The 22258-nt window shown below is 41.1% G+C and overlaps 1 protein-coding gene and 1 long non-coding RNA gene across 7 annotated transcripts in view; one reads left to right on the top strand and one right to left on the bottom strand.

The window, feature by feature from the left end:
* The window catches only part of LUC7L (LUC7-like), a 32414-nt gene that overhangs the window by 305 nt on the left and 9851 nt on the right, over positions 1–22258 (top strand). For 2 of the 6 annotated variants that reach the window (XM_005870347.2, XM_014543001.1), the window contains exons 1-5: positions 7–1091; positions 1739–1833; positions 6994–7092; positions 16706–16816; positions 17692–17835. In XM_005870347.2, coding sequence (XP_005870409.1) covers positions 1082–1091; positions 1739–1833; positions 6994–7092; positions 16706–16816; positions 17692–17835 — 459 coding nt within the window. In that variant the 5' untranslated portion in view covers positions 7–1081. Of the gene's footprint in view, positions 1–6; positions 1092–1732; positions 1834–6993; positions 7093–15831; positions 16817–17691; positions 17836–22258 lie in introns of those variants that run through there. The other 4 variants (XM_005870346.2, XM_014543003.1, XM_014543002.1 and 1 more) reach the window with 4 other exon arrangements.
* On the bottom strand, positions 9799–10531 carry LOC106726791. Its single transcript, XR_001362893.1, has 2 exons — positions 10458–10531; positions 9799–10354 (listed from the first exon to the last, which is right to left on the bottom strand). It is a non-coding gene; the product is annotated as an uncharacterized LOC106726791 (long non-coding RNA).

The raw sequence follows: 22258 nt of genomic DNA, 5'->3' as shown, positions 1-22258 counted from the left end.
TTGTGCGAGCGGGTTCGCCTGGCAGGCGACCTCGGCCGGCTTTTCTCCCTCCAGCGGTGCATCTTCGGCGAGCTCCTCCTCCGAGCCCGCTCCGTCAGTGGGGCTCCATCCCCCTTCCCCACGTATGGTCCTGCCATTTCCAACCGGGGAGTTGGCGAAAGGCTGGAGCCACCATGGGCTCCAGGTCGCCGGCAGCTTGGGAGAAGCTACACCCACGGGAGCCGATGGGCCTCGAACTCCCGCCGTTCTTGTTCGGTACCATTGCAAGGGGAGCCGTAAATTGAGCTTTTCTTACGAGGGTTCCTGCCGAGTGCTTTCCCACGCCCACTTCCCGCTTAGGAGAGGCTCTGTTTAGCCAGCGCTTGTCAGGCGTTAGGTTAGGTTGTATTGTAGGGAGGAGTGCAAGACCATGATGGTTGTCTCAGGAGAAAGTGGTTGCATCTTTGCAAAACTATTTACCTGCTGTGGTTTGTGTTTCCTTTTCCTACTGAAGGAATGAAGTTGTAAGTTCACACTGGCACATTCGCAGGGCTGTGCAAATTCTTTGCACTGTATTTCATAGGTGAAAACGTGCTTTTTAGCTTTCTTTGTGTATTGAGTTGCTTTTGAATTGCTTCCCATATTTTTATTTCATACAAACTGAACAATTGTGGCCCCTCTATTTTATTTATAAAGGTTCAGTGTATCTTTGCCTGCCTACATCAATCTGCAAGGGAGTTGCAGAAAAGCCTCATGTTCATCGAGCCGTGAGTCACAACCAATTTCTAAGCTGTTATAACAAAAAAGTGTTTGCTTTTTTTCACAAGTATCTTTAAAAGTGTAGTTTAGAAAGAGAGCATTTTCAATAAGAAGACACTACATTAATCCTGGATGCTTGCAAATCCTAAGATATATTCCTCCTCTAGTATTACACAGCTCTGTGTCCTATACACAGATTAGCTTTAAAATTTGTCACATTCCACTTTGCCTTTACTTTTATGTATCATTCCCCTGACTTCCTTACTGCAGGTTGGGCAAGAAAACTTTTCCTTTAAAACTTTTCAACAGCGGGCATAAAATTCTGCAGCTGAGGTCTTGAAGAATGCAGATGGGTACAGTATATGTTGGAACTCACAGTGTGTATTGACTAACCTAGTTCCTTTTTGCCTTTTTTTTTTTTTTTAAGTTTTTTTCTTCTTTTTTTTTAGTATTGTCTTGTTAACAGTGACTCCCAGGTGCCAACTCTTCTTTTTAAAGGGTGGGGGTGAAAAGGGGATAGGAAAGACTAGGTCTAGATTATTTATTAGCGGTAGAGTTTGAAAGCTTTCTTTGTATTTTTGAGCAAAATGCTGCCTACACATTTTGTCCTCAGCAAAACGATTAGATTAATAAATAGCTTTTGTTGGTGGAAACTACCAGCTATAGGTCATACGTGGTGATTCATGGCCCTCTGATTAACATGGGTTTTGGTATCATTGCCCACATGTATGTGTGGGGCTAGTGGCCTTTTGGTGCTCAGCCTTTTACTTCTGACTCCTTGACTTCTTTGGCACAATGATGGAGTCAGATCTTATTAAATGTGATTCTTCATGATATATTTAGCATCAGAAAACTTCTGTATCCCACTCCAGTTGTAAATATCTCTAGATCAGCTTTTCAGTGTATTTGGTAGTCTGCAAATCATCCAGGTGACTTGTACCAGATATGCTTTTGTATTTAACGTGGTATTGTCTTATTTAAAACCACAAATAAATTTCAGGAGATGAAACCAGACAGAGGGTGAAGTTTACAGATGACCGAGTCTGCAAGAGTCACCTTCTGGACTGCTGCCCTCATGACATCCTGGCTGGGACGGTAGGTGCATTTGGGGGGCGGAGGGAGACATCACAGAACACTCAGGCTGGGGTGCTGTGTAGGCAGTATAAGTTTTCCAGGTTGAATTCTGTCTTCCTTTATCAGATAGAAATCACCTTTATTGCCCCTTCAAATTATAGGTTCTGTTAGTAAATGGAATTGTTTTTAATAAACAATTTTTTAAAATAGGTTTTTATTGCTTTTTCAAAGAGAGAGGAAAGGAGTGAGAGAGAGAGATGGAAACATTGATGAGAGAGAGAGATGATGGAAGCATCGATCAGCTACCTCCTGCACACCCCTTACTGGGGATCCAGCCCACAAGCAGGGCATGTGCCCTGACCTGGAATCACACTGTGACCTCCTGGTTCATAGGTTGACGCTTAACCACTGAGACAAACAGGCTGGGCAAAAGTTGTCAGGTTTTTGTAGAGTCAAACAAGATAACATTTCTTCCCTGAATTTTGAAGTTTTCTAAAAATCAGTTGGGCATAACATTGATTTTTCTAGTTTTGTGTTATGCCAACCTTTCAAGAAAGTAACACATGATTCAATGAATATAGACCCCTAAAATTTTAAGTTCACTTCAGATGAACAAAACAGATTAGTGCTAATTTTGTAGAATGTGCATTTATTCAAAATTAGATAGGATTTAAGAAGACTAAGAAGTGTAGGATCTATAAAGATCAGCACCATTTTAAGATTTCGCAGCCACCTCGTGGATATAAAAACTGTCTTTTCATTTTAAAGGCTCAAATGTGCATGTACTAGTGAACGTTTTCTTTGTGATTAATCATTGCTTTATTAATATCATTGTGGTGGGAAACTGCTTAGGTGTATTAAATCTTCTCAAGCTGGCTCTTCTGACAGCAAATAGGAAATGAATGCCAAACTTTGTGACTCTTACCTGGGGCCTATCTGCACTTTGACCTTGTGTAGGAAAGCATTATAACTCTCATTTGCTACACATTTTTGTTTGGGTTGCTCTTTGTGTACCAGAGAAAGTCGAGCAGAATTGGCTAATTCAGAGCCAAAGGAATCCATCAATATAGATGTCTGGCTTCCATTAGTTATAAACAGTTCAGCTGTAGAATACTCCTGTAGGAGAAGTTTCATAACCTAGAATTGTTGATAGATCTTAGTGGGAGAAGTTTGGAGACGAGGGACATGCATCAGAGTGAAGCATTTCAACCATGTTTTTCTTTTTCTTTTTTTAATATATTTTTTTATTGATTTCAGAAAGGAAGGGAGAGGGAGAGAGAGATAGAAACATCAATGATGAGAGAGAATCATTGGTTGGCTGCCTTCTGCACGTCCCCCACTGGGGATCGTGCCTGCAACTGGGCATGTGCCCTAGACTGGAATCATACCTGGGGCCTTTCAGTTTTCAGGCCAATGCTCTATTCACTGAGCCAAACTGGCTATGGCCAACCATGTTTTTCTTAATCAGATCCCTGTGTAGCATTGTTCCAGAATGCTGGTGAGAAAAATAACCAGAATGAGGCCATTTCCTACCAATGTTTATTGTGTTAGGTATAGATTAATTCACCAAATATTTTTTTTTAAATATATTTTATTGATTTTTTACAGAGAGGAAGGGAGAGAGATAGAGAGTTAGAAACATCGATGAGAGAGAAACATCGATCAGCCGCCTCCTGCACATCTCCCACCGGGGATGTGCCCGAAACCCAGGTACATGCCCTTGACCGGAATCGAACCTGGGACCCTTCAGTCCACAGGCTGATGCTCTATCCACTGAGCCAAACTGGCTTCGGCCATTCACCAAATATTTATTGGACACCTACTCTCTGTGCCAGGCACTGGGGATATGGTGCCAATAAGACAAAGTCTTTGCTCTCATGTAATGGTGGAAGAGAGCATACAATAAATAATAAGTGGGTAATGGACTGTTCTAGATAGGGTGATAAGGTAAGGCCTCTTAGGGACATTGGAATAGAGACCCTTATGGTGAGAAGGAACATGTGCCTGGCTTTGGGGGTATAGTGCTCTGAGTAGAGGATGGAGATGAGGACAGCAGGAATGCCACTGGTGTATCTGGACCGGTGTGAGTGGGGGGAGGGAGGCAGAGGCTGTGGAATCATTTGAGTTATGAGAAGCCACGGACTGATCAGAGTCATTCCTGTGTGGGGTTGGGCAGGGGCACCTCAATAGAAGGAGTTTGAGGAGGAGCAGACTGAGGAGAAGGAGAAAACCCAGGAGACATGTTCATGTGAAGATGCAAATCTCAGGAGTTGCCGAGGATCGATTAGGACAAGGATTGGGAATTCAAATGGAGGTTGTAGTAAAGGTTGAGCCTCCTTGGGTGTGGGCTACATGGAAGTGGAAGGTGAGGGGTAGGGTTGAATGATGGGTCTTATGGGGAGTTTGTGTTAAATTGGAATGATTGTAATTCTTTAGAGTGGAGCTGCAAGATGAACGTGGTTATAACTGTCAGCCTGCTAAAGGCTACGCCAGGCCCACATTTTTGTTCAAAACTATATCCTGTCATTGGGGTAAGGCAAAGAGGAGTGGAAGTAATACTTGTATTGGGGCCTAATGGGAAAATATAGTATTGGTTAGTAAGTTTGGGAGAGTAAAATAGCTGGGGGGAAGGTAGTATAACTTGTCTCAGTGGAAGAACTTTGTTTTACAAAGGTTCTGGAAGAAACCTTTAATGTCTTTCCCTGTTAGCAGTGTCAGATCATTAGTGAGAACACAGGTGTTTGTGCAGTAAAAACGGTCTGACAGGCTGGATTTAACAGCCACTTGGGATATTTTGGAAAGACCTAATGAGTGTGGTGTTTCAGCTGTTTGGTGTTTAGCTGCCAGGGTAATTGGCCAGTACTTCCCTGCCTCCTTGGCAAAGCGGAAAAGATACTTCCAGAGAGTAACCATGGCACCCAGGCCTACCCTCCGCTTACTTTAGCCTGAGGGCTCTCACCCAAAGGAAGACAGCGGTGAGTTTTGCTTCCATTTGTGGTTCCCTAATGTAAAAACTTTCTTGGCATTTGGAAGTTTTTAGAGTGGAAATTGATTTGCACTTAAAATTTTTAGCACTTAAGGTTTTAGTGCTTCCTGTGGTAGTTACTTCATTAGCTTTTATTTTATTTTTTTAAAGAGAGTGGAAGGGAGAAAGGGAGGGACAGAAACATCAGTTGGTTGCCTCCTTTACACTCCCCGATGGGGATTTAACCTGCAGCCCAGGTACTTGCCCTTGCTTCTGACCGAGAATCGAATCCTTGATCCTTTGGTGAGTGGGCCAATGCTCTAACCCAGTGGTCGGCAAACTGCGGCTCGTGAGCCACATGCGGCTCTTTGGCCCTTGAGTGTGGCTCTTCCACAAAATACCACGTGTGGGCGAACATGTACAGTGCGATTGAAACTTCGTGGCCCATGCGCAGAAGTCGGTATTCTGTGGAAGAGCCACACTCAAGGGGCCAAAGAGCCGCATGTGGCTCACGAGCCGTAGTTTGCCGACCACTGCTCTAACCACTGGCCAGGGCAAGACTTCATTACCTTTTAAGTATTTCTGATAGCTGCCATTAATTTTTCAGCTAAAGCACATAGTTTCATTTGTGGAAACTGTATTTTAAAGAATCTTAATTGGTACTTAAAAGAGTGAATGAAGCAAAAGTCAACTTTACAGGGACAGTGATTCTAGTTGCAACTTTGGCTTTTAGAACCACTATTGCTCTACCTCTAGATCCCCTGTGTAACCAATATACATGAACTATATATGACTTTAGAGTAAGAATAATGAAGGAGAAAGAGGTTTTAGCATTTAAATGTAAGAGTCAATCTTTGGTAGAAATGAAGATAAACTCCACACTAGGCAGCTCACTCATTATTACTGTCACTGGTGATATTGAAGGGGATATTTATTTATTTATTATTTTTTTAAATATACTTTTATTGATTTTATAGAGGAAGGGAGAGAGAGATAGAAATATTAATGATGAGAGAGAGTCATGGATCAGCTGCTTCCTGCACACCCTGACATGTGCCCTTGACCGGACTCGAACTCAGGACCCTTCAGTCCGCAGGCCGACGCTCTATCTACTGAGCCAAACTGGCTAGGGCTGAAGGATATTTTGCTAGTGAGAATGGCACATACCTTCTGTGAAATAGGGCCCAAGAGCCAGGCACTGTGAGCCTCTCTAATTTTCTTAAAATGTTATGATTTTATAACCCGTGAAGGTTTTGATATCATTATGAACACATTTTGAGCTCAAAGGAGTTCTGGGTTCCATCATTTTTTGTTTACTAGTTATGAGTTGTCTCATTGGATGTTGGGTTTGTTAACTTGAACTCTATTACTTGGTAAGCATGATTCTCAGCAACAAACTTCCCTGTTGCTGTTTAGATGTCAGAGGCGGTGTTTGTGTCTGTGCAGTCTTGTACTCAGGATTTAGATAAGAACTGTGCAGGGTTAATTGTTCTACATGTGCTTAAAACACATAATAGCACACCAGGCTAGTCTTACTGTAACACAGGTGATTTGTTTAGTTAAAGAGCCTTTTGTTTCTCAAAGGGGCAACTGAGTGGCCCAATTACATGTCCAGGATCATTTACCAGGTTAGGAGAATGGAGGATTCATTTGGCTCTGAATCGGCCCATTCTGCTTTATTCCCTTTGGTATACTAAGTGCTGCACAAAAGCCAAGTGTTAGGTTGTGTTGTAATTGCCAAAACCTGATTTCTGTCTGCCCTTTCCTTTTCTTGTCTCTGCAATTTGAGCATCTTGAGTAGTAAAGATTGCGTGAAGGAATGCCTAGAACTAAAAGCTTGTTGCTGTCAGGACACTCGGGTTTTCTTGCCACCCCCATCCCTAATTCTGCTATTAAAAAAATAGATATTTTTTTTCTGTGACTGATGCAAAAATAAAATTGGCAAAATTAATTAATGTGGTTTTCATGTGTCCAATTATCTCTGGGTCTAAAAGAGATATAAACTTTACACTGTTAAATCCATCAGTTCTGAGTATCATGTAGTCACGGTGGTAAAAGAAAAATAAGGCTTCTCAGCCATATTCTATTTCTTAATTTTCTTATGCTAGATTAGTATTCAAAAAAGTATTGTTTATATTGGTGACAGTTGAGACACCAGAGCATGTGCTTTCTAATGGGTAGATGTTTGTGTGTAAACTTCTGTTTGTTTCTTACAGCGCATGGATTTAGGAGAATGTACCAAAATCCACGACTTGGCCCTCCGAGCAGATTATGAAATCGCAAGTAAAGAAAGGGACCTGTTTTTTGAATTGGATGTAAGTTTTATTTGGTGTTCATTAGTCCCTATTGTGAAGAGCCAAATATTGAACTAACAGGAATAATGCAACATATGTAAGTTATGAAGCAAACAAAATAGATACTTGTTATTCCATCACTCTAGCTGAGGACTGGAACATGGCCAATACCATTTTGTGTCTGCCTGTGTGTCTACCTCCCCAACACTATTCTATAGTTTGTGTGTGTCATTTCCTTTTAAAAATATTTTTATTACATATTTTTTATGATTCCTTGAAGATATGTTTATTCTTTCTTGTTTTTGAGGCTTTATATAAATGGTTTCATTTATATAAACAGTTGTTAATAACTTTTTCATTCAATATTGTGTTTCTATTTACCCATTTTGCTGGGTATTGTTTGTTTTCATTGTTGATTGAGTATTGCCCAACTATCCATTCTTTATTCATAGACAAAATTAGTGGGTTTTTTTATTATTATGAAGAGTATAATGAATATTCTTGAATATCTTCTTGGTGCATGTGTATAAGGATTTTTCTAGGATATATTCTATTATCTAGGATATATTCCTAGGAGAGAGAGTTGGTAGTTTGTAAGGGATGCACATGTTCATCCTTTCAAGATAATTCTTTTCTTTTTTCTCTCTATTGTTTGGTAAAGTGGCTGAATCAATTTACACCCACAATAGCAGTGTATACATCCTCACCAACATTGGTATTATCAGACTGTTAAATTTTTGCAATTTATTGGTTATAAAATGACATTTTACAACTTTCGTTTATTATTTTCTTCCAAAGAAACCTTTTTAAAACCTTTTTTTTTTTTTTTCCTGAATTTGTCCTCGTTCCCTCTGTGATACCCTGGATATCATGATAATCCATGCTGCATGTCAGTTTATGTACTTTGATTCTTTCCATGCTACTACAACCATTGTAATATCTTAGATTTTTTCCCCTATAAGGCCAGTTTTTACCCCTCCCCTTTTGAGAATGCATGATTTAGAGTTGTTTTGTTTTAATTCCCCCCCCCCCCCCCCAATCCTCCAACACTATTATGACCAGAAGTCATTAGAAGGGTTTGATGCCATTCAGTTTCCTGAGTTGAAGACTGTGAAGGAAGCCAGAGAAAAATGAAACCCAAGGAAAAACATTTTCCCCCTCAAAGGACATTTTAAAGGATATATTGTTGCTGGAGTAAATTCTGGTTAAGCCAGTAGTCTTAAAAAGTGATTAGAATGAAGATTTTTTTTTTCAAATATATTCTTTAACAGCAGTGTGCTCTCGGCATTGAATCTTTGAATTAACAAAAAATGTCTAGCAACAGCTCAACTAACAGATGGGACTTGGAAATGGTAATTTTCTATATTAGTTTTAATTCTTCAATAACCTAAAAATAATTATATAAAGAGGCTATTGCCTAGGGACATCAGGTTTTAGTAAACTGATAGCTATAGAGAGGTATAGGTTGAAATGTCAGTTTTAGTTAATGTATTATTTAGTTAATGTATTAGAAACCTTAGCATTTCTATTAAGTCAGAAGGTCAGTGTACTTTTTAAATGGCCTGATTAATTTAATGTCAGAAAATAGAAGAAATTGAGACTACAGAAAGAGATTGAAATATTAGTAGTAATTTAGTTTATTATGAAGGGTATGTGTTCAGTCAGAGTAGAGAAGATGGGTTTTTAATGAACAGTGTTGGAAACTGTGGATTAGCCAGTTGGAAAAATACCAAGTTGGAGCCCCAAAAAGTTAATTTTGTTTTTGTCATCTTCAGATGTTATAAAGCCTAGAAGCTTTGAGAAAGATGGATGCATTAGTCTATATGAAAACTTAAGATACTATCTTATGAAAAATTCTCATACATAAAATAAGACAAACTGAGGCAAAATATTTGTATATGTGATGATGGGCTAGTTTCCTTTATACCAGTGGTTCTCAACCTGTGGGTCACGACCCCTTTGGCGGTCGAACGACCCTTTCACAGGGGTTGCCTAAGACCATCCTGCATATCAGATATTTACATTACGATTCATAACAGTAGCAACATTACAGTTATGAAGTAGCAACGAAAATAATTTTATGGTTGGGTCACAACATGAGGAATTGTATTTAAAGGGTCAGAAGGTTGAGAACCACTGCTTTCTACAGTAAGTCTTCTGTGACTTTAGTGAAACGATGTGAAAGGAAACCAATTTTACTGTAGGCTAATAGTAGATATAAGCAAGAGTAAAGTTCCTATAGCATCTCATGGATGTTGAATGAAATGATGTTATTCGAGGACCTGCTATATATATAAAATTCATCATGATTGACATAGCTCAATAGAAAACGGGCGCCGAGCATTTCCCAGCAGGCATCTAATCCTATAACAGGTGCTTACCTTCACTCAGAACTAAAGAGATGGGGAGTTAACTAATCCTGATACACCTGGATAATTAAGTATCTCAAGGTGTGAAAACACGTCTACCAGTGCCAGTTGTGAGAGTATATCTGATTGAACACTTGCATATGTACTAAGATAAATTTGCTCCAGAATATTCTTAGAGCATTATAACTGCAGAAAGCAGGAACCAAGAAGACTTCCCTCAGTAAGGGACTGGCTAGATTAGTGGAATGATCTATAACTGTGAAAAGAGAATTGAGGTAGTTTAGTGTATGTTGATGTGAAATTACCTCTAAGATTAAATAGAAGAGCAAAATGTGGTATGATGCTTCCATAGTGTGTTTTTTGTTTTGTTTTTCAAGAAGGGAAGGCGTTTTATACTCCTTGACATGGTCACTCTTGTCTTAGTTGGAGGGCTAGTACAGGTCAAAAGACCTTTTAGTGCTGTGTGAAAATTTACTGTAAGAGGAATTACTTTTTCTTTTAAACCACCCCTCCCACTATCTCCTTAAAAATAATTTTGATATTATAGAAAGCTTATATTAAAATGTTTGATAACCAGTACTGTGAACACATGGAAGGGAGGCCTTCTGCTCTGAAGCATGAATGGTAACTTGGAGCAGCCGTCTTTGTAGAAGGGCAGTCTTGTCAGGAACTGTCAGCATGTCCAGTGAACATGTATTGTATGCTCCTCCCAGAACTCTACAACTGGGAAGGTATCTTGGGGATTTGCGCAAATGAGTACACAGAAAAGAGGCTTGTTGAAACTTTTTTCAGGGGGAAGAAAAGAAGCTATGATGAAACTATTATTAATGGGGGGTTGGTACACAAATTGTGGTCCTATCATTCTGTTTCGTGAAGTTTTAAGTAGGTATCTCTGGGTGTTAGGGAGATTTTACCTTAAAAGGTTTTTTACAGTAATGGCTTTATTTTTTTTTAAATATATTTCTTTATTGATTTCAGAGAGGAAGGGAGAGGGAGAGAGAGAAATAATGAGAGAACCTTAAAAGGTTTTTTACAGTAATGGCTTTATTTTTTTTTAAATATATTTCTTTATTGATTTCAGAGAGGAAGGGAGAGGGAGAGAGAGAAACATTAATGAGAGAGAATCATTGATCAGCTGCCTCCTGATCTGGTGATTGAGCCCACAACCTGGGCATGTGCCCTTGGTCGGAATCAAACCTGGGATCCTTCAGTCCGCAGGCCAATGCTCTATCTGCTGAGCCAAACCAGCTAGGGCCAGTAATGGCTTTAGATATAGTTCACATGCCATAGAATTTGCCCTACCTTAAAAATTTATATTAAAAGTTTTTTCTCAGAATATAAATTTGTTAAATTAATTTGATGAAAATGATTTTCGGTAGGTAATATATACTCACTGTTACAGATTCCAGAGCTCTAGAAGGCTCTCAGACTTTTCACATGGAAGTCTCCCCTTTCTACATGACTAGCCATCCAGTATCTGTCTGTTGAGTTCACTTGTAGCTTTCAAAGAACACTTATTCAGAATGAATTAATTCTCATAGAGGCTAGTTGTGATTTGGGGGATGGGGGGTGTTTCAGAATTGCAATTTTGGTAAGCAGAACACATTAGCTTTTTGACCAGATGTGGTTAATAGACCCACTTTTGATAGACCCTGCTGATGCCTCATGATCTGTTTGTTGGCACTTAGCTCCCAGGCTTGGGATGCATTAGCTCCCAAGTGTCCATATTGAGGTTGGTTTCTGGAAGGGCTGTAGTGTGATCATCACTATTGGGAGATAGACACATGTTTCATATTCACAAGTTGTGAGCCATCACTAATCCATGATTTGTTCTCATTTTTCTTAACACATTTGTGTAGCTCACCAAATGTTTTGGTAGAATCTCTTCATTGTTGGCAATATTTCTGTGAGGTGGGTCAAACATTTACCTCCAAAGTCTCTGAAAGTTCTGTAAGTTTAATATTCTTTGCCAGAATTAATGGAAGTGGCAACATGTGATACTGAGTAGGAGAGGAATCAGATTCTGTTCAGTAGATCAATCAGGGATATTTAGGAGTTGTTTTTTTAAAAAATATATTTTATTGATTTTTTACAGAGAGGAAGGGAGAGGGATAGAGAGTTAGAAACATCCATCAGCTGCCTCCTGCACACCCCGTACTGGGGATGTGCCCGCAACCAAGGTACATGCCCTTGACCTGAATGGAACCTGGGACTCTTCAGTCCACTGGCTGACGCTCTAGCCACTGAGCCAAACTGTTCAGGGCTAGGAGTTTTTGTTTTTGTTTTTTAACCCGGGATATATTACAGAGACAGCTGACAAAAAAAGTATAACATATTGTTTTAATATTGAAAAAAATTTTAATCAAATATGTTCAATATAGCAGGCATTTGAATTATATTTTAAATCATTTTTATTCATTTTTAAAAGATGTTTTTATTGATTTTAGAGAAAGAAGAAGGGAGAAGGATACAGAAATAGAAACATCATTGATCAGCTGCCTCATGTACACCCCCCTACTGGGGATTGAGCCCACAACATGGGCATATGCCCTGACTGGGAATTGAACCAGCTACCTCTTGGCTCATGGGTTGACACTCAGCCACTGAGCAACACCAGCTGGGCTAAATCATTTTTATTATACAAGAGGTGTTTTTTCAAAATAGGTTGTTGAAGTCAGATCAACATGAAAGTTTTGCAATCTAGATGGTACTAAGATACCCATGCCTTTTGTTTATTTTAGAAAAGAACTCTTTTTAAAACTAGAGTTCATAGTTGATTTATTAATTCATGATGCAATGGTTTAAAGGAAAATTACCTTAAAATAAGAACTAATCAGCCCTTTTTACAAATTTAAAATACTTAGACTTTCAGTCACCTCTAAGCAATTTGTAAGAAATTGTCCTAAAAGAGTATTTACCTATGTATGAGAAGACATAAGATGTTTATTGCTATAATTTTGAAGTAATGAAATTGAAAAATCCCAACTATGTTTTTATTAGAGGGGTTACCATAGTTGTGTTAAAATACAGTGAAATACTACACAGCCGTAGATCATAGATGTGTACATTGATGTGAAAAGGATAAAAAGGAAACTTGCAAAACCTGTTTAGTTGGAATTAAAATTACGTGTTTTTATATACTTTTCAAAATTTTATTTTTCAGTTGCAGTTTACATTCAATATTATTTTGTATGTCAGGTATACAGCATAGCAGTTATACAATCATATACTTTACAAAGTGGTCCCCCCAATATTTCATGTACCCACCTGGCATTGCGCATAGTTATTACAGTACTATTGACTATATTCCCTATGCTGTATTTTACATTCCTGTGACTATTTTGTAATTACCAATTTATAGTTTAACACAATTTAAACGGGTATATACCAAACTCTTAAATGGATAGTGCCATAGCGAATGCTCTCACCATGGTGTATCAGTCCCAGTTTTCACATCTTCACTGACAGTGAGTTGTCAAACTCTGGGTCTTTGTCAGCGAGAGACCCAAAAGGTGTAAAAATGTATTTCTTTGTGGGCTTGACAGAGTTGTCATCAAGGTACTTCTTTGTGTAGGTATTCCCTGCCTATATCCTCAGTTTGAGCGTGATGGACAGGACTTCTGGCACCTTTCCACTCAGGAGCCACCCAAAACTCAGGTGTTTTATCTGGGAGAAGGTGCCTACCATTAGCTTCTTCCATCCTAATGCAGCCTCAACCTGACCATGCTAGGACCAGACCTTGCCTTCTTGAGTGTTTTGTCCAGGAATTTTATTTTCTAGGAAAGGGCATGTAATACTTGCTATTAGGTACTGTATGTAAATGCATTTCTTGCAAGTTTCTCAACTTGAACACTGGCAAATAGCAATGTTAACTCATTAGTTTAACCTATGGAAAAGTTACAAAGCAGTACATTTCTTAAGTATCCAGATGTTGAAAATGTAAATAATTTGTTTCTCTTTGATTTAGTGTAAATACAGTTGACATTTTCTTTAAATTGTTTTGTTCTGTGATGTTCTACTTGACAGGTTTCTAGAACAACACACCATGTTAACTAATTTCGAAACTGTCTTAATATACCAAATGTGACCAGTTCTGATTATACCTAGTTTTTCAGTCTTATATATGCACAGTATAATATATATATATATTTTTTAATAGTTATATTTTATTTTATAAGTCAGATATCCTGGGTTACAATCCCTGTGTCACCTTGGGCAAGTTATTTCACCTGTTTCTATTCATCTAGAAACTGGGCTGGTGATAACTGTCTCAGAGTTGTGAGGATTAAGTGTAGGGAGCTAAACCACAGGGGTCCTTGCATACTACTATCACTTAGTAGTTTGGAACCTATACCTCAGCTTCTTCATCTGAGAAATGGAAATCCCTGTACAGCTATTTTGAGGCATGTGTGGAACAGGCATCACTGTCCATTGGCACATGTTTGCTGTGACCATTCTGACAACATTGTTTTGTCTCAGGCTCATGGATTGCTGGCTGGTGTCACTGCTGCTGGGCAGGCAGAATCAGAAACAGCACAGTCAGTCACAGACAGTCCTGTGTGTGAAGGGACAGCCTCCGGCAGCAGCAGTGAGACCTGTGTGCCAGTGCTACGCTGTGCTCAAGTACCCGTAGTAGCTCATGTTTCCTCTCATCACCCTTGAGTTATGAGAAGTTGGATGACTTTCTAGTAAGTTGTGATTAGGACTTAATTTTTAGGTGCAAATACCTTTTTTTTAAAAAACCACTTACTGAAATACATAAAAGAATACCACAATAAATGGTCATAATACAATGACCCTGGAAAGGGTACCTCACTTTATTTATTTTTTAAAAATATTTTTATTGATTTTAGAGAGAGGAGGGGAGAGAGAGAAATATTGATGAGAGAGAAACAACATCAATTGGCTGCCTTTTGTACACCTGGTGCTGGGGATGGAGCCTGCAACCCAGGCATGTGCCCTGACTCAGAATCGAACCAACAATCTCTTGGGCAGGGGTTGACACTCAACTGTTCAGCCACACCATCTAGCAAGGGTGCCTCATTTTAAACAGCTTTTTAAAGAGCAATTTTTGTACAATAAAATCAGTCCATTTAAAATTGTGCATTTTGATTGAGCTATGGAACCTCAAATGTATTTCAATAAAGTTTTTTTATAGTTTTTAAAAATTTTCAAAGCTATTGAGAATCAGATCTATTTTTCATGGCCTTTTTAGTTAGTTTTCTAGTATAGAAGAAAGTGGCTTAATTTAAATATTAATCTTTCAATTTTCTGCTGAGATGTCTGTAATAGAATTTAATCCATTATAGCAATTACTGTTACTATCATGTGGAGAGTAATCAAGTATTTCAAGAAATGCAACATTAAAAAAATCATTTAGACCTGCTCTTTGATTTCACTCTGATATTGAGAAGCACATTGAAGAGAGGGAGGGGCAGTAGAAGCTGGCAGTTAGTCCTGGCCGGGTGGCTCACTGGGTTGGAGTGTCATCCTGGTCAGGGCATAGACCTAGGTTATGGGTTCGATCTCTTTTGGAGGCCTGTACAGGAGGCAACTAAATGATGTTTCTCACATCGATATTTCTCTCCCACCCCCCCCCCCCCCCCCCCCCCCCCCCCCTCTCGCACTCTCTAAAATCAATCAAAAACATATCTTCAGGTGAGGAATTTTTTTTTTTAAGTGAGAATTTAAAAAAAGAAAAGAAAAAAACCTGGCAGTTAAAACACCTCTCGGTCTGCCTATTCTATTTTGTGAAGTTAACTGTTTAGTTTATAACTGATCAGAAGTCTGATTCTGGACCCTGCCAGTTTGGATTCTACTTAAGATACAAGTGGTTTCTCTGATTGGTAAAGACACTGGCACTGTCGTCAGATGTCTATTCTCTATTGGGCCCCTGGGTCTGCCTTGGTTGTGAAATGGCTCTATTTGTGTAGACATGAGAGGGGCTCCGCTCCAAAGTCTCAGTGCCTGTGTGTGGATGAACTGGGGCATCTCAGGCTATTCTCTTAGGAGCTGTTGTCCTAGGTGAGCACAGATGGTATGTGACCCATATCAGCTCATTGGAACTTTGATCCTGGTGAGTTCAAATTTGTCCGCACAACTGATTTACTCTATATTTTTCCAGGAAATACAGGGCATCCAGGCAAACAAATGCCAATCATTTGCATTCCTGATTGTTTGATTTGAACATAGTAAAATGTTATTCTAGTGTCAACCGATCCTTGTGGAGCACTTTCTCAATAGCTCACCTGCTCTCTCCTGGCCATCTTTGGGGGGAGGGATATGGATTACCACCACTTGGTCTGTTGGCCTAACTTTCATCTTCCTTGTTATCATTTCCACCCAAAATTTTCTTTTCTCTCTCTCTCTCTTTTTTTTTTTTTAATGATAGATCATACTGTCTGACCCTGTCATCCATGGCTATACTTCCTTGCTTTCAAGGTGATGCTGACATTAGCAGACTGGCTCATGGGTATAACTTAGGAGATGCTGCTTATTACTGGTGGTAGCCTGAAAGTTGGACAAGTGATTTCCTATTTGTATGTATGTGAAATTAATGTTGGGCCTTTGACTAGTATGACAAATTAACTGCTTAGTATACTAGTATGTGACAGCTTGTTAATTAGTATTTTATTGTTCCCTACCAACTCTCTCCAGAGTAAGCATTTAGATTTCTAGAGTTTCTTTTCCTTTATCTCTTTGGGTAAGTAGTCTACCAGTTTTCCTGGTATTTTAGACAGTAGGCAATAACTAAACGTATTCACAGCTCTCAGTAATATTTGTTCTATTGTTTTGTTTTGAGGTGGAAGGGGGAGCTCTACCCTCAGAACATGAGGGGTAATATTTGCGTGGCTCACAAAGACCAGTGAGTACATCATCTGCATTTCCCACAGCTCACCAGAGGAGGGCTCTAACACCAGTTTCGATCCAGCCTTTTCTGTCCCTCAGAGAACACTATTCATTATGGCCAAGTGTTGTAATTTTCCTTAGTATTTTCTTGGAAATGTTGAGGGATGGGGTACCTATTACAAAATTTGGAAATAAATAAATCAGATGAGAAGACTATGCTCCTGAATGATCATTTGGTTTAACAAAGCCCCTTGATTTAATGTGACTATGGATGTGTTGGCTGGAGTGTAGTTTCAGATCTTCCCACTGAACCTACAGGCTTTAAGAAATCAACCCAGGAGTATTTTCCTGTCGAACAAATGGGTTCTTAGATCATACATGTAATTGATCCCAGCTCTCTGCTTCTCCTGAGCTAGGCGATGGATCACTTGGAGTCCTTTATCGCTGAGTGTGATCGGAGAACTGAACTTGCCAAGAAGCGGCTGGCAGAGACACAGGAGGAGATCAGTGCAGAAGTTTCTGCAAAGGTATGTTTGGGAGGTTTTCGCCTTGAGTTATTGGTACAAATCACGGTCTGGTAAGAACTGGGCTGCTGACGGACTTACAGCTCAACATCAGCACTGATAGTGCATCTTTGGGGTGGACACTCTGCCTTGAGTGTTTCCAGTAAAAGGGTGGCTGTCAGTGAGCTCTCAGCTCCCAGGAGCTACTGCTGCTGTTCCTGCCCCCACCATACATACTTTTTAAAGTTTGTGTTTTTAGTATCCCACATAAACCGGAAATGGGAAGTGGGGAAATGTTTGAACTTTAGTACATCCATATCACGGAATGAAGGTAGGTCTGTATATAATTGGCCTGGGTGTCAGCTGCGTTACTCTTCTGTACTCCCTGTTTAGTAGAACTAAAACTGCTCATTGTTTTTTCCCTTTCAGTTTTGTAAAAGCATTTCTTAGAATATATGCAGTTGCTAACTGGTCCAAAAGTGCTGTTTTATTTCTGAAAGTAAATACAAATAATTAGGCATTTTGCTTACAGTATAAGTTTCATGTATTTAAACATAGACATTTTATTACTCTTACCCCAAAATATTGAACTGTGTAGGAGACATAAAAAGACACAGCCTAGAAAATAACCAGTGTTGATCCTTGCAGCCATATTGGAAGTGACAGAGATGCTGCTGCATTTATTGAAACATGGTGTACAGGTTTAGTTTATGGTCAGAGTCTCAGTGTTGGCAATAAGGATGTCGTAATTGTCACAATTTATGTGAGCCACCAAGGATCTTTAACTGTTCTGTTTATTTTCAGTGGAACAGACCAGAAATTCAGCAAGAGACACACTCATTTTCTTTGTATTTGTTTTTTAGATGCCTGTTTACTTGATTGTTTCTCTCTCCCCTCAGGCAGAAAAAGTACATGAGTTGAATGAAGAAATAGGAAAACTTCTTGCTAAAGCTGAGCAGCTGGGAGCAGAAGGAAATGTGGATGAATCCCAGAAAATTCTTATGGAAGTGGAGAAAGTCCGTGCAAAGAAAAAAGAAGCTGAGGTTGGTGAGAAAAATGTCTTAGAGAAAGGGGAAACTGAGTAATTCCAGAGAGTTGACTCTGGACTGAAATTTAAGCCATGCCTCTATTTTTGAATCTTAGGAAGGAGTTAAAATAAGGGGAGACATTGACAGGATCCCAGTGCATGCTTGGGCTTGTCTTTCCTGTGCCCCCTGGGGACCCTTTGTAACCTAAGACCAGTCACTTGCCCGATCTGAGCATAATTCCCATGTGTGAGGTTCCATAGAGACCAGTTTTACTGCTTATTCCTCCAGCTCCCTGGGGAGTTGGTGGGCTGTGGTGGTTTTATAGCTTGTGTGACTGGACCACAGTTGTATTGCAGATTGCTGTAAAGAATGAAACCTTTGATGCTGCATCTTCGGTAGAGAGAGCCTGTGCAGGTTGGGGTAGCATACAAGTGGTATCGGCCTGGGTGCCAGGCCAGGACACACTGGCAGTGTGGTAGCGGAACAGATCAAGGGCTCAGTGTTTTTTTCAGTGATAACTGTTTTCTTACTAGATTATTTTATCTGTTGGATACCTTGTTCTTGAATCCTCACCACTACAGTTGGAAGTGGCTTGAGAATGGTAGAGCCAGAGTGAGACAGGGTGTGCTCGCCAAGCTTCAGCTCAGTGCCAGGCACTTTTTTAGTTGTGAGCAAGCTGGAAGAGGCCCTCCCCTGAGGGAGATGGCACTGGAGAATGGGTGGGGGCACAGACAGAAGAGAATGTGAACAGTTGGGTAAGATTAATTAAGAAGAAATGGGGTCTGAATTTGAGAGTGACTTTGGGTTGTATGGGGTCTCCAGGTAGGGTAAGTTAATCCTGAAGGCCACTTGGCTGAGATCCACAGACTGAGAAGTTTATCAAAGTGGTGGGGGCAGGAGGGCCAGGTAGAGATGAGATGGCATATAGGTGCCTTGGTGTAGGTCTGGTTTTGGTTGTCACTACCTCTGGCTCAGCATGGTATACGTAATAGGATGGTGCCAAGGGTCATGGGTGTTAGAGCAGTGCTTGCTGAAGGAGTGACAAATTGAAGAGACAGAGCAATGGGGTTACTCATGATGGGGCTGTCAGGACACCTTCCCATGGTGCCCCAGCAGCACAGGCTAGAATTGAGGTCAGCAGTGTTTGTTGGAAGGTGGTGCTGCGATAATGCTTCATGCACCTGTCACCAACATCCCCTTCAGTGATATTCGTAGGTAATATAATCCATTCTTGAACGTAAAGGAGAGACAAAAGAATTCGCAATACATATCTGATGTTTTTGTATATAATTGCTTAGATTGATCACACTAAAAGATAAATGAGCCCTGGCCCCCGCGCTCAGTGGTTAGAGCATTGGCCCAAGCACCAAAGGGTCGTATGTTCATTTTAGTCCTTTATAGGAACTAAATCTCTGTATACTTAAATGGGAAATTTGTGTTTATACGTAGTACAGAATTAGGCTCCCTGAGTTGTTGCTGACAGTTCAGCTGTACCAGGAAGACCAGAGAGTTAGGAGAGACCCTCCGTGGCCTCTTACCACACACACTGAAGGCCAGCTCTTCCTGCTTCAAAGAACAAGCAGACACCAAAGTCTGTGATGGCTCAAAGATTTACACATGGGCTAAAGTAATTGTAGATGTGGTGTTCACCACATGGATGTCTGTAGACAGCTGGGACGGGAGCAGGATATGGGACACATGGCTGTTCATGCCCAGGACTGCTAGCATCCTTGCTCCTGCTGCTGGTCCCTGTCGCCATCACTGTGAGTACTGTCAAGAGGCAGCACCACTTAAAACCACCAGGCAAGACAGATGGTGTGTGGGAAGGCTCGGGAGTGCTGGTCTCTGTGGTGGTGTGGCACCTGTGGGATCCTTTCTGCTCTTAGTAGCAGGCTTAAGAGAGTACAGAGATCCTGTGTACTCTTCATCCGTTTTCCCCAATGTTGTAAAACTCTAGCACAATATCACGGAAAGGATACTGACATTAATAACAATCAAGGTACAGAACATCCAGCCCTAGCTGATTTGGCTCTGTGGATAGAGCTTCAGCCTGTGGACTGAAGGGTCCCGGGTTTGATTCCAGTCAAGGGCACATGGCCTGGGTTGTGGGCTTGATCCCCAATAGGAAGTGTACAGAAGGCAGCCAATCAATGATTCTGTCATCATTGATGTTTCTATCTCTCTCTCCCTCTCCCTTCCTCTCTGAAATCAATAAGAATATGTTACAAAAAAAAAAAAAAGATACAGAACATTCAGTGTGGCCAACGTGGCTCAGTTGGTTGAGGGTCGGCCTATGAGCCAGGAGGTCCAGGTTTGATTCCTGGTCAAGGGCACATGCTAGGGTTGTGGGCTCCATCCCCAGTGTGGGGTGTGCAGTAGGCAGCCGATTATTGATTCTCTCTCATCTTTGGTGTTTCTCCCTCTCCCTTCCTCTCTGAAATCAATAAAAAATATATATTTTTAAAAAGATACAGAACATCCATTACCACAGATTCCCCTCCTGTTGCCCTTTATAGCCACACCTACTTCTCTAACCTCTGGCAACCACCAATCTGTCCTCCATGTCTTTATTTGGTCATTTCAAGAATGTTATATAAATTGAATCATAAAGTATGTAGCCTTATCAAGCCCCCAACCCAGGCATGTGCCCTTGACCGGAATTGAACCTGGGACCCTTCAGTCCGCAGGTCGATGCTCTATCCATTGAGCCAAACCAGCTAGGGCCATAATGTTTTTTAAAAATTGATATTAGAGAGAGGAAGGAAGGGAGGGAGTAAGAGAGACACATCAACCAGGGATTGAACCCACACCCCGAGCATGTGCCCTGACCGGGAATCAAACTGGCGACCTTCCAACTGAGTTACACTGGCCAGGGCAGAATCGGCTTTTCAGTCAGCATAATTAGAATTTATCTTGAGAGATATTACAGAGTGGCACTCAAAGTTACAAAACTACAGAAGGGGAAACAATATCATAAATATTTGTATAACCAACATGTTTTTAATTTTTGCTTAAGATTTTTTTGGTTTTGTTTTTACTTAAAAGTGTGTAGTGCATTATAATGGAAATTCAGGTTCTCTGTGTTTCCCCTCCTCCCTAGTCCCAATTTTCCTCCCTTTCCAGAGGCAGGCATTAGTGTACATGTAGCATAATCTTCAATTCTGTCTTTATACTTTATTACACATGTATACCCATAAACACTATGCATGTGTGTGAGGGGGATGTACTTTGTACATTAAGAAAAGTCCTACATGTCCCACTGGTGTGGCTTAGTGGTTGACCGTGGACTTATGAATCAGGAGGTCATGGTTGATTCCAGGTTGGCACATGCCCGGGTTGTGGGCTCAATTTCCAGTGTGGGGTGTGCAGGAGAGAGTACAGAGATCCCGTGTACCCTTTATCTGTTTCCCCCGATGTTGTAAAACTCTAGCACAAGATCACAGAAAGGATACTGACGTTAATAATAATCAAGATACAGAACATCATTGATGTTCCTGTCTCCCTCTCCTTCCTTCCTCTCTGAAGTCAATAAAAATAATATTAAATTTTTAAAAAGTCCTACATAAATTCTGTCCGCACTCTCCATGTCTTTTACTCACTTGCATTGTTTACTCAGCATGTTTTATGAGATCTCTCCATGTTGCTGCCTATAGATTTGTTTTAGCTTATTGCTGTAGGATTCCATTTTATGAACCTACCTACTAGAGGCCCAGTGCACAAAATATGTGCACTCGAGGTGGGGGGAGAGGTTTCCTCAGCCTGGCCTGTGCCCTCTCGCAGTCCGGGAGCCCTTGGGGATGTCCAACTCCCACCACTCCGGGAGCCCTTGGGGATGTCCAACTCCCACCACTGCTGCTGCACTCGCCAGCTGTGAGCCCGCCTTCTGCCTGAGCAGAGCCAGAAAAATATCCCCACTGCCCCCTGGTGGTCAGTGCATGTCATAGTGACCAGTCGGTCTGCCATTTGGTCGATTAGTATATTAGCCTTTTATTATATAGGACTAGAGGCCCGGTGCCCTCTCGCAGTCTGGAACCCCTCGGGAGATAACGACCTGCTGGCTTAGGCCTGCTCCCGGGTGGCAGAGGGCAGGCCCAATCCCTAGGTGCAGCCCCTGGTCGGGCTCAGAGCAAGGCCGATTGGGGAGTTGGGGCGCCGCCCCCTGTCATGCACAGAGCAGGGCGGATCATGAGGTTGCGATGCCACCCTCAGTCACGCTCAGGGTAGGGCCGATTGGGGGGTTGGGCCGCCGCCCCCTGTCACGCTCAAGGCAGGGTCGATGGGGAGGTTGCGGCGCCACCCCCTGTCACGCACAGAGCAGGGCCGATCAGGGGGTTGAGGAGCTCCCCCCTGTCACTCACAGAGTAGGGCCGATAGGGGAGTGAGGGCACCGCCCCCTGTCACACACACAGCAGGGCGGATCAGGGGGTTGGGGCGCTGC

Source organism: Myotis brandtii, unplaced genomic scaffold, assembly GCF_000412655.1.
Source record: "Myotis brandtii unplaced genomic scaffold, ASM41265v1 scaffold317, whole genome shotgun sequence".
In the NCBI taxonomy this organism is placed as follows: Eukaryota; Metazoa; Chordata; class Mammalia; order Chiroptera; family Vespertilionidae; genus Myotis; species Myotis brandtii.
Note: the sequence above shows the minus strand (reverse complement) of the source record. Positions and strands in the feature narration are given on the sequence as shown.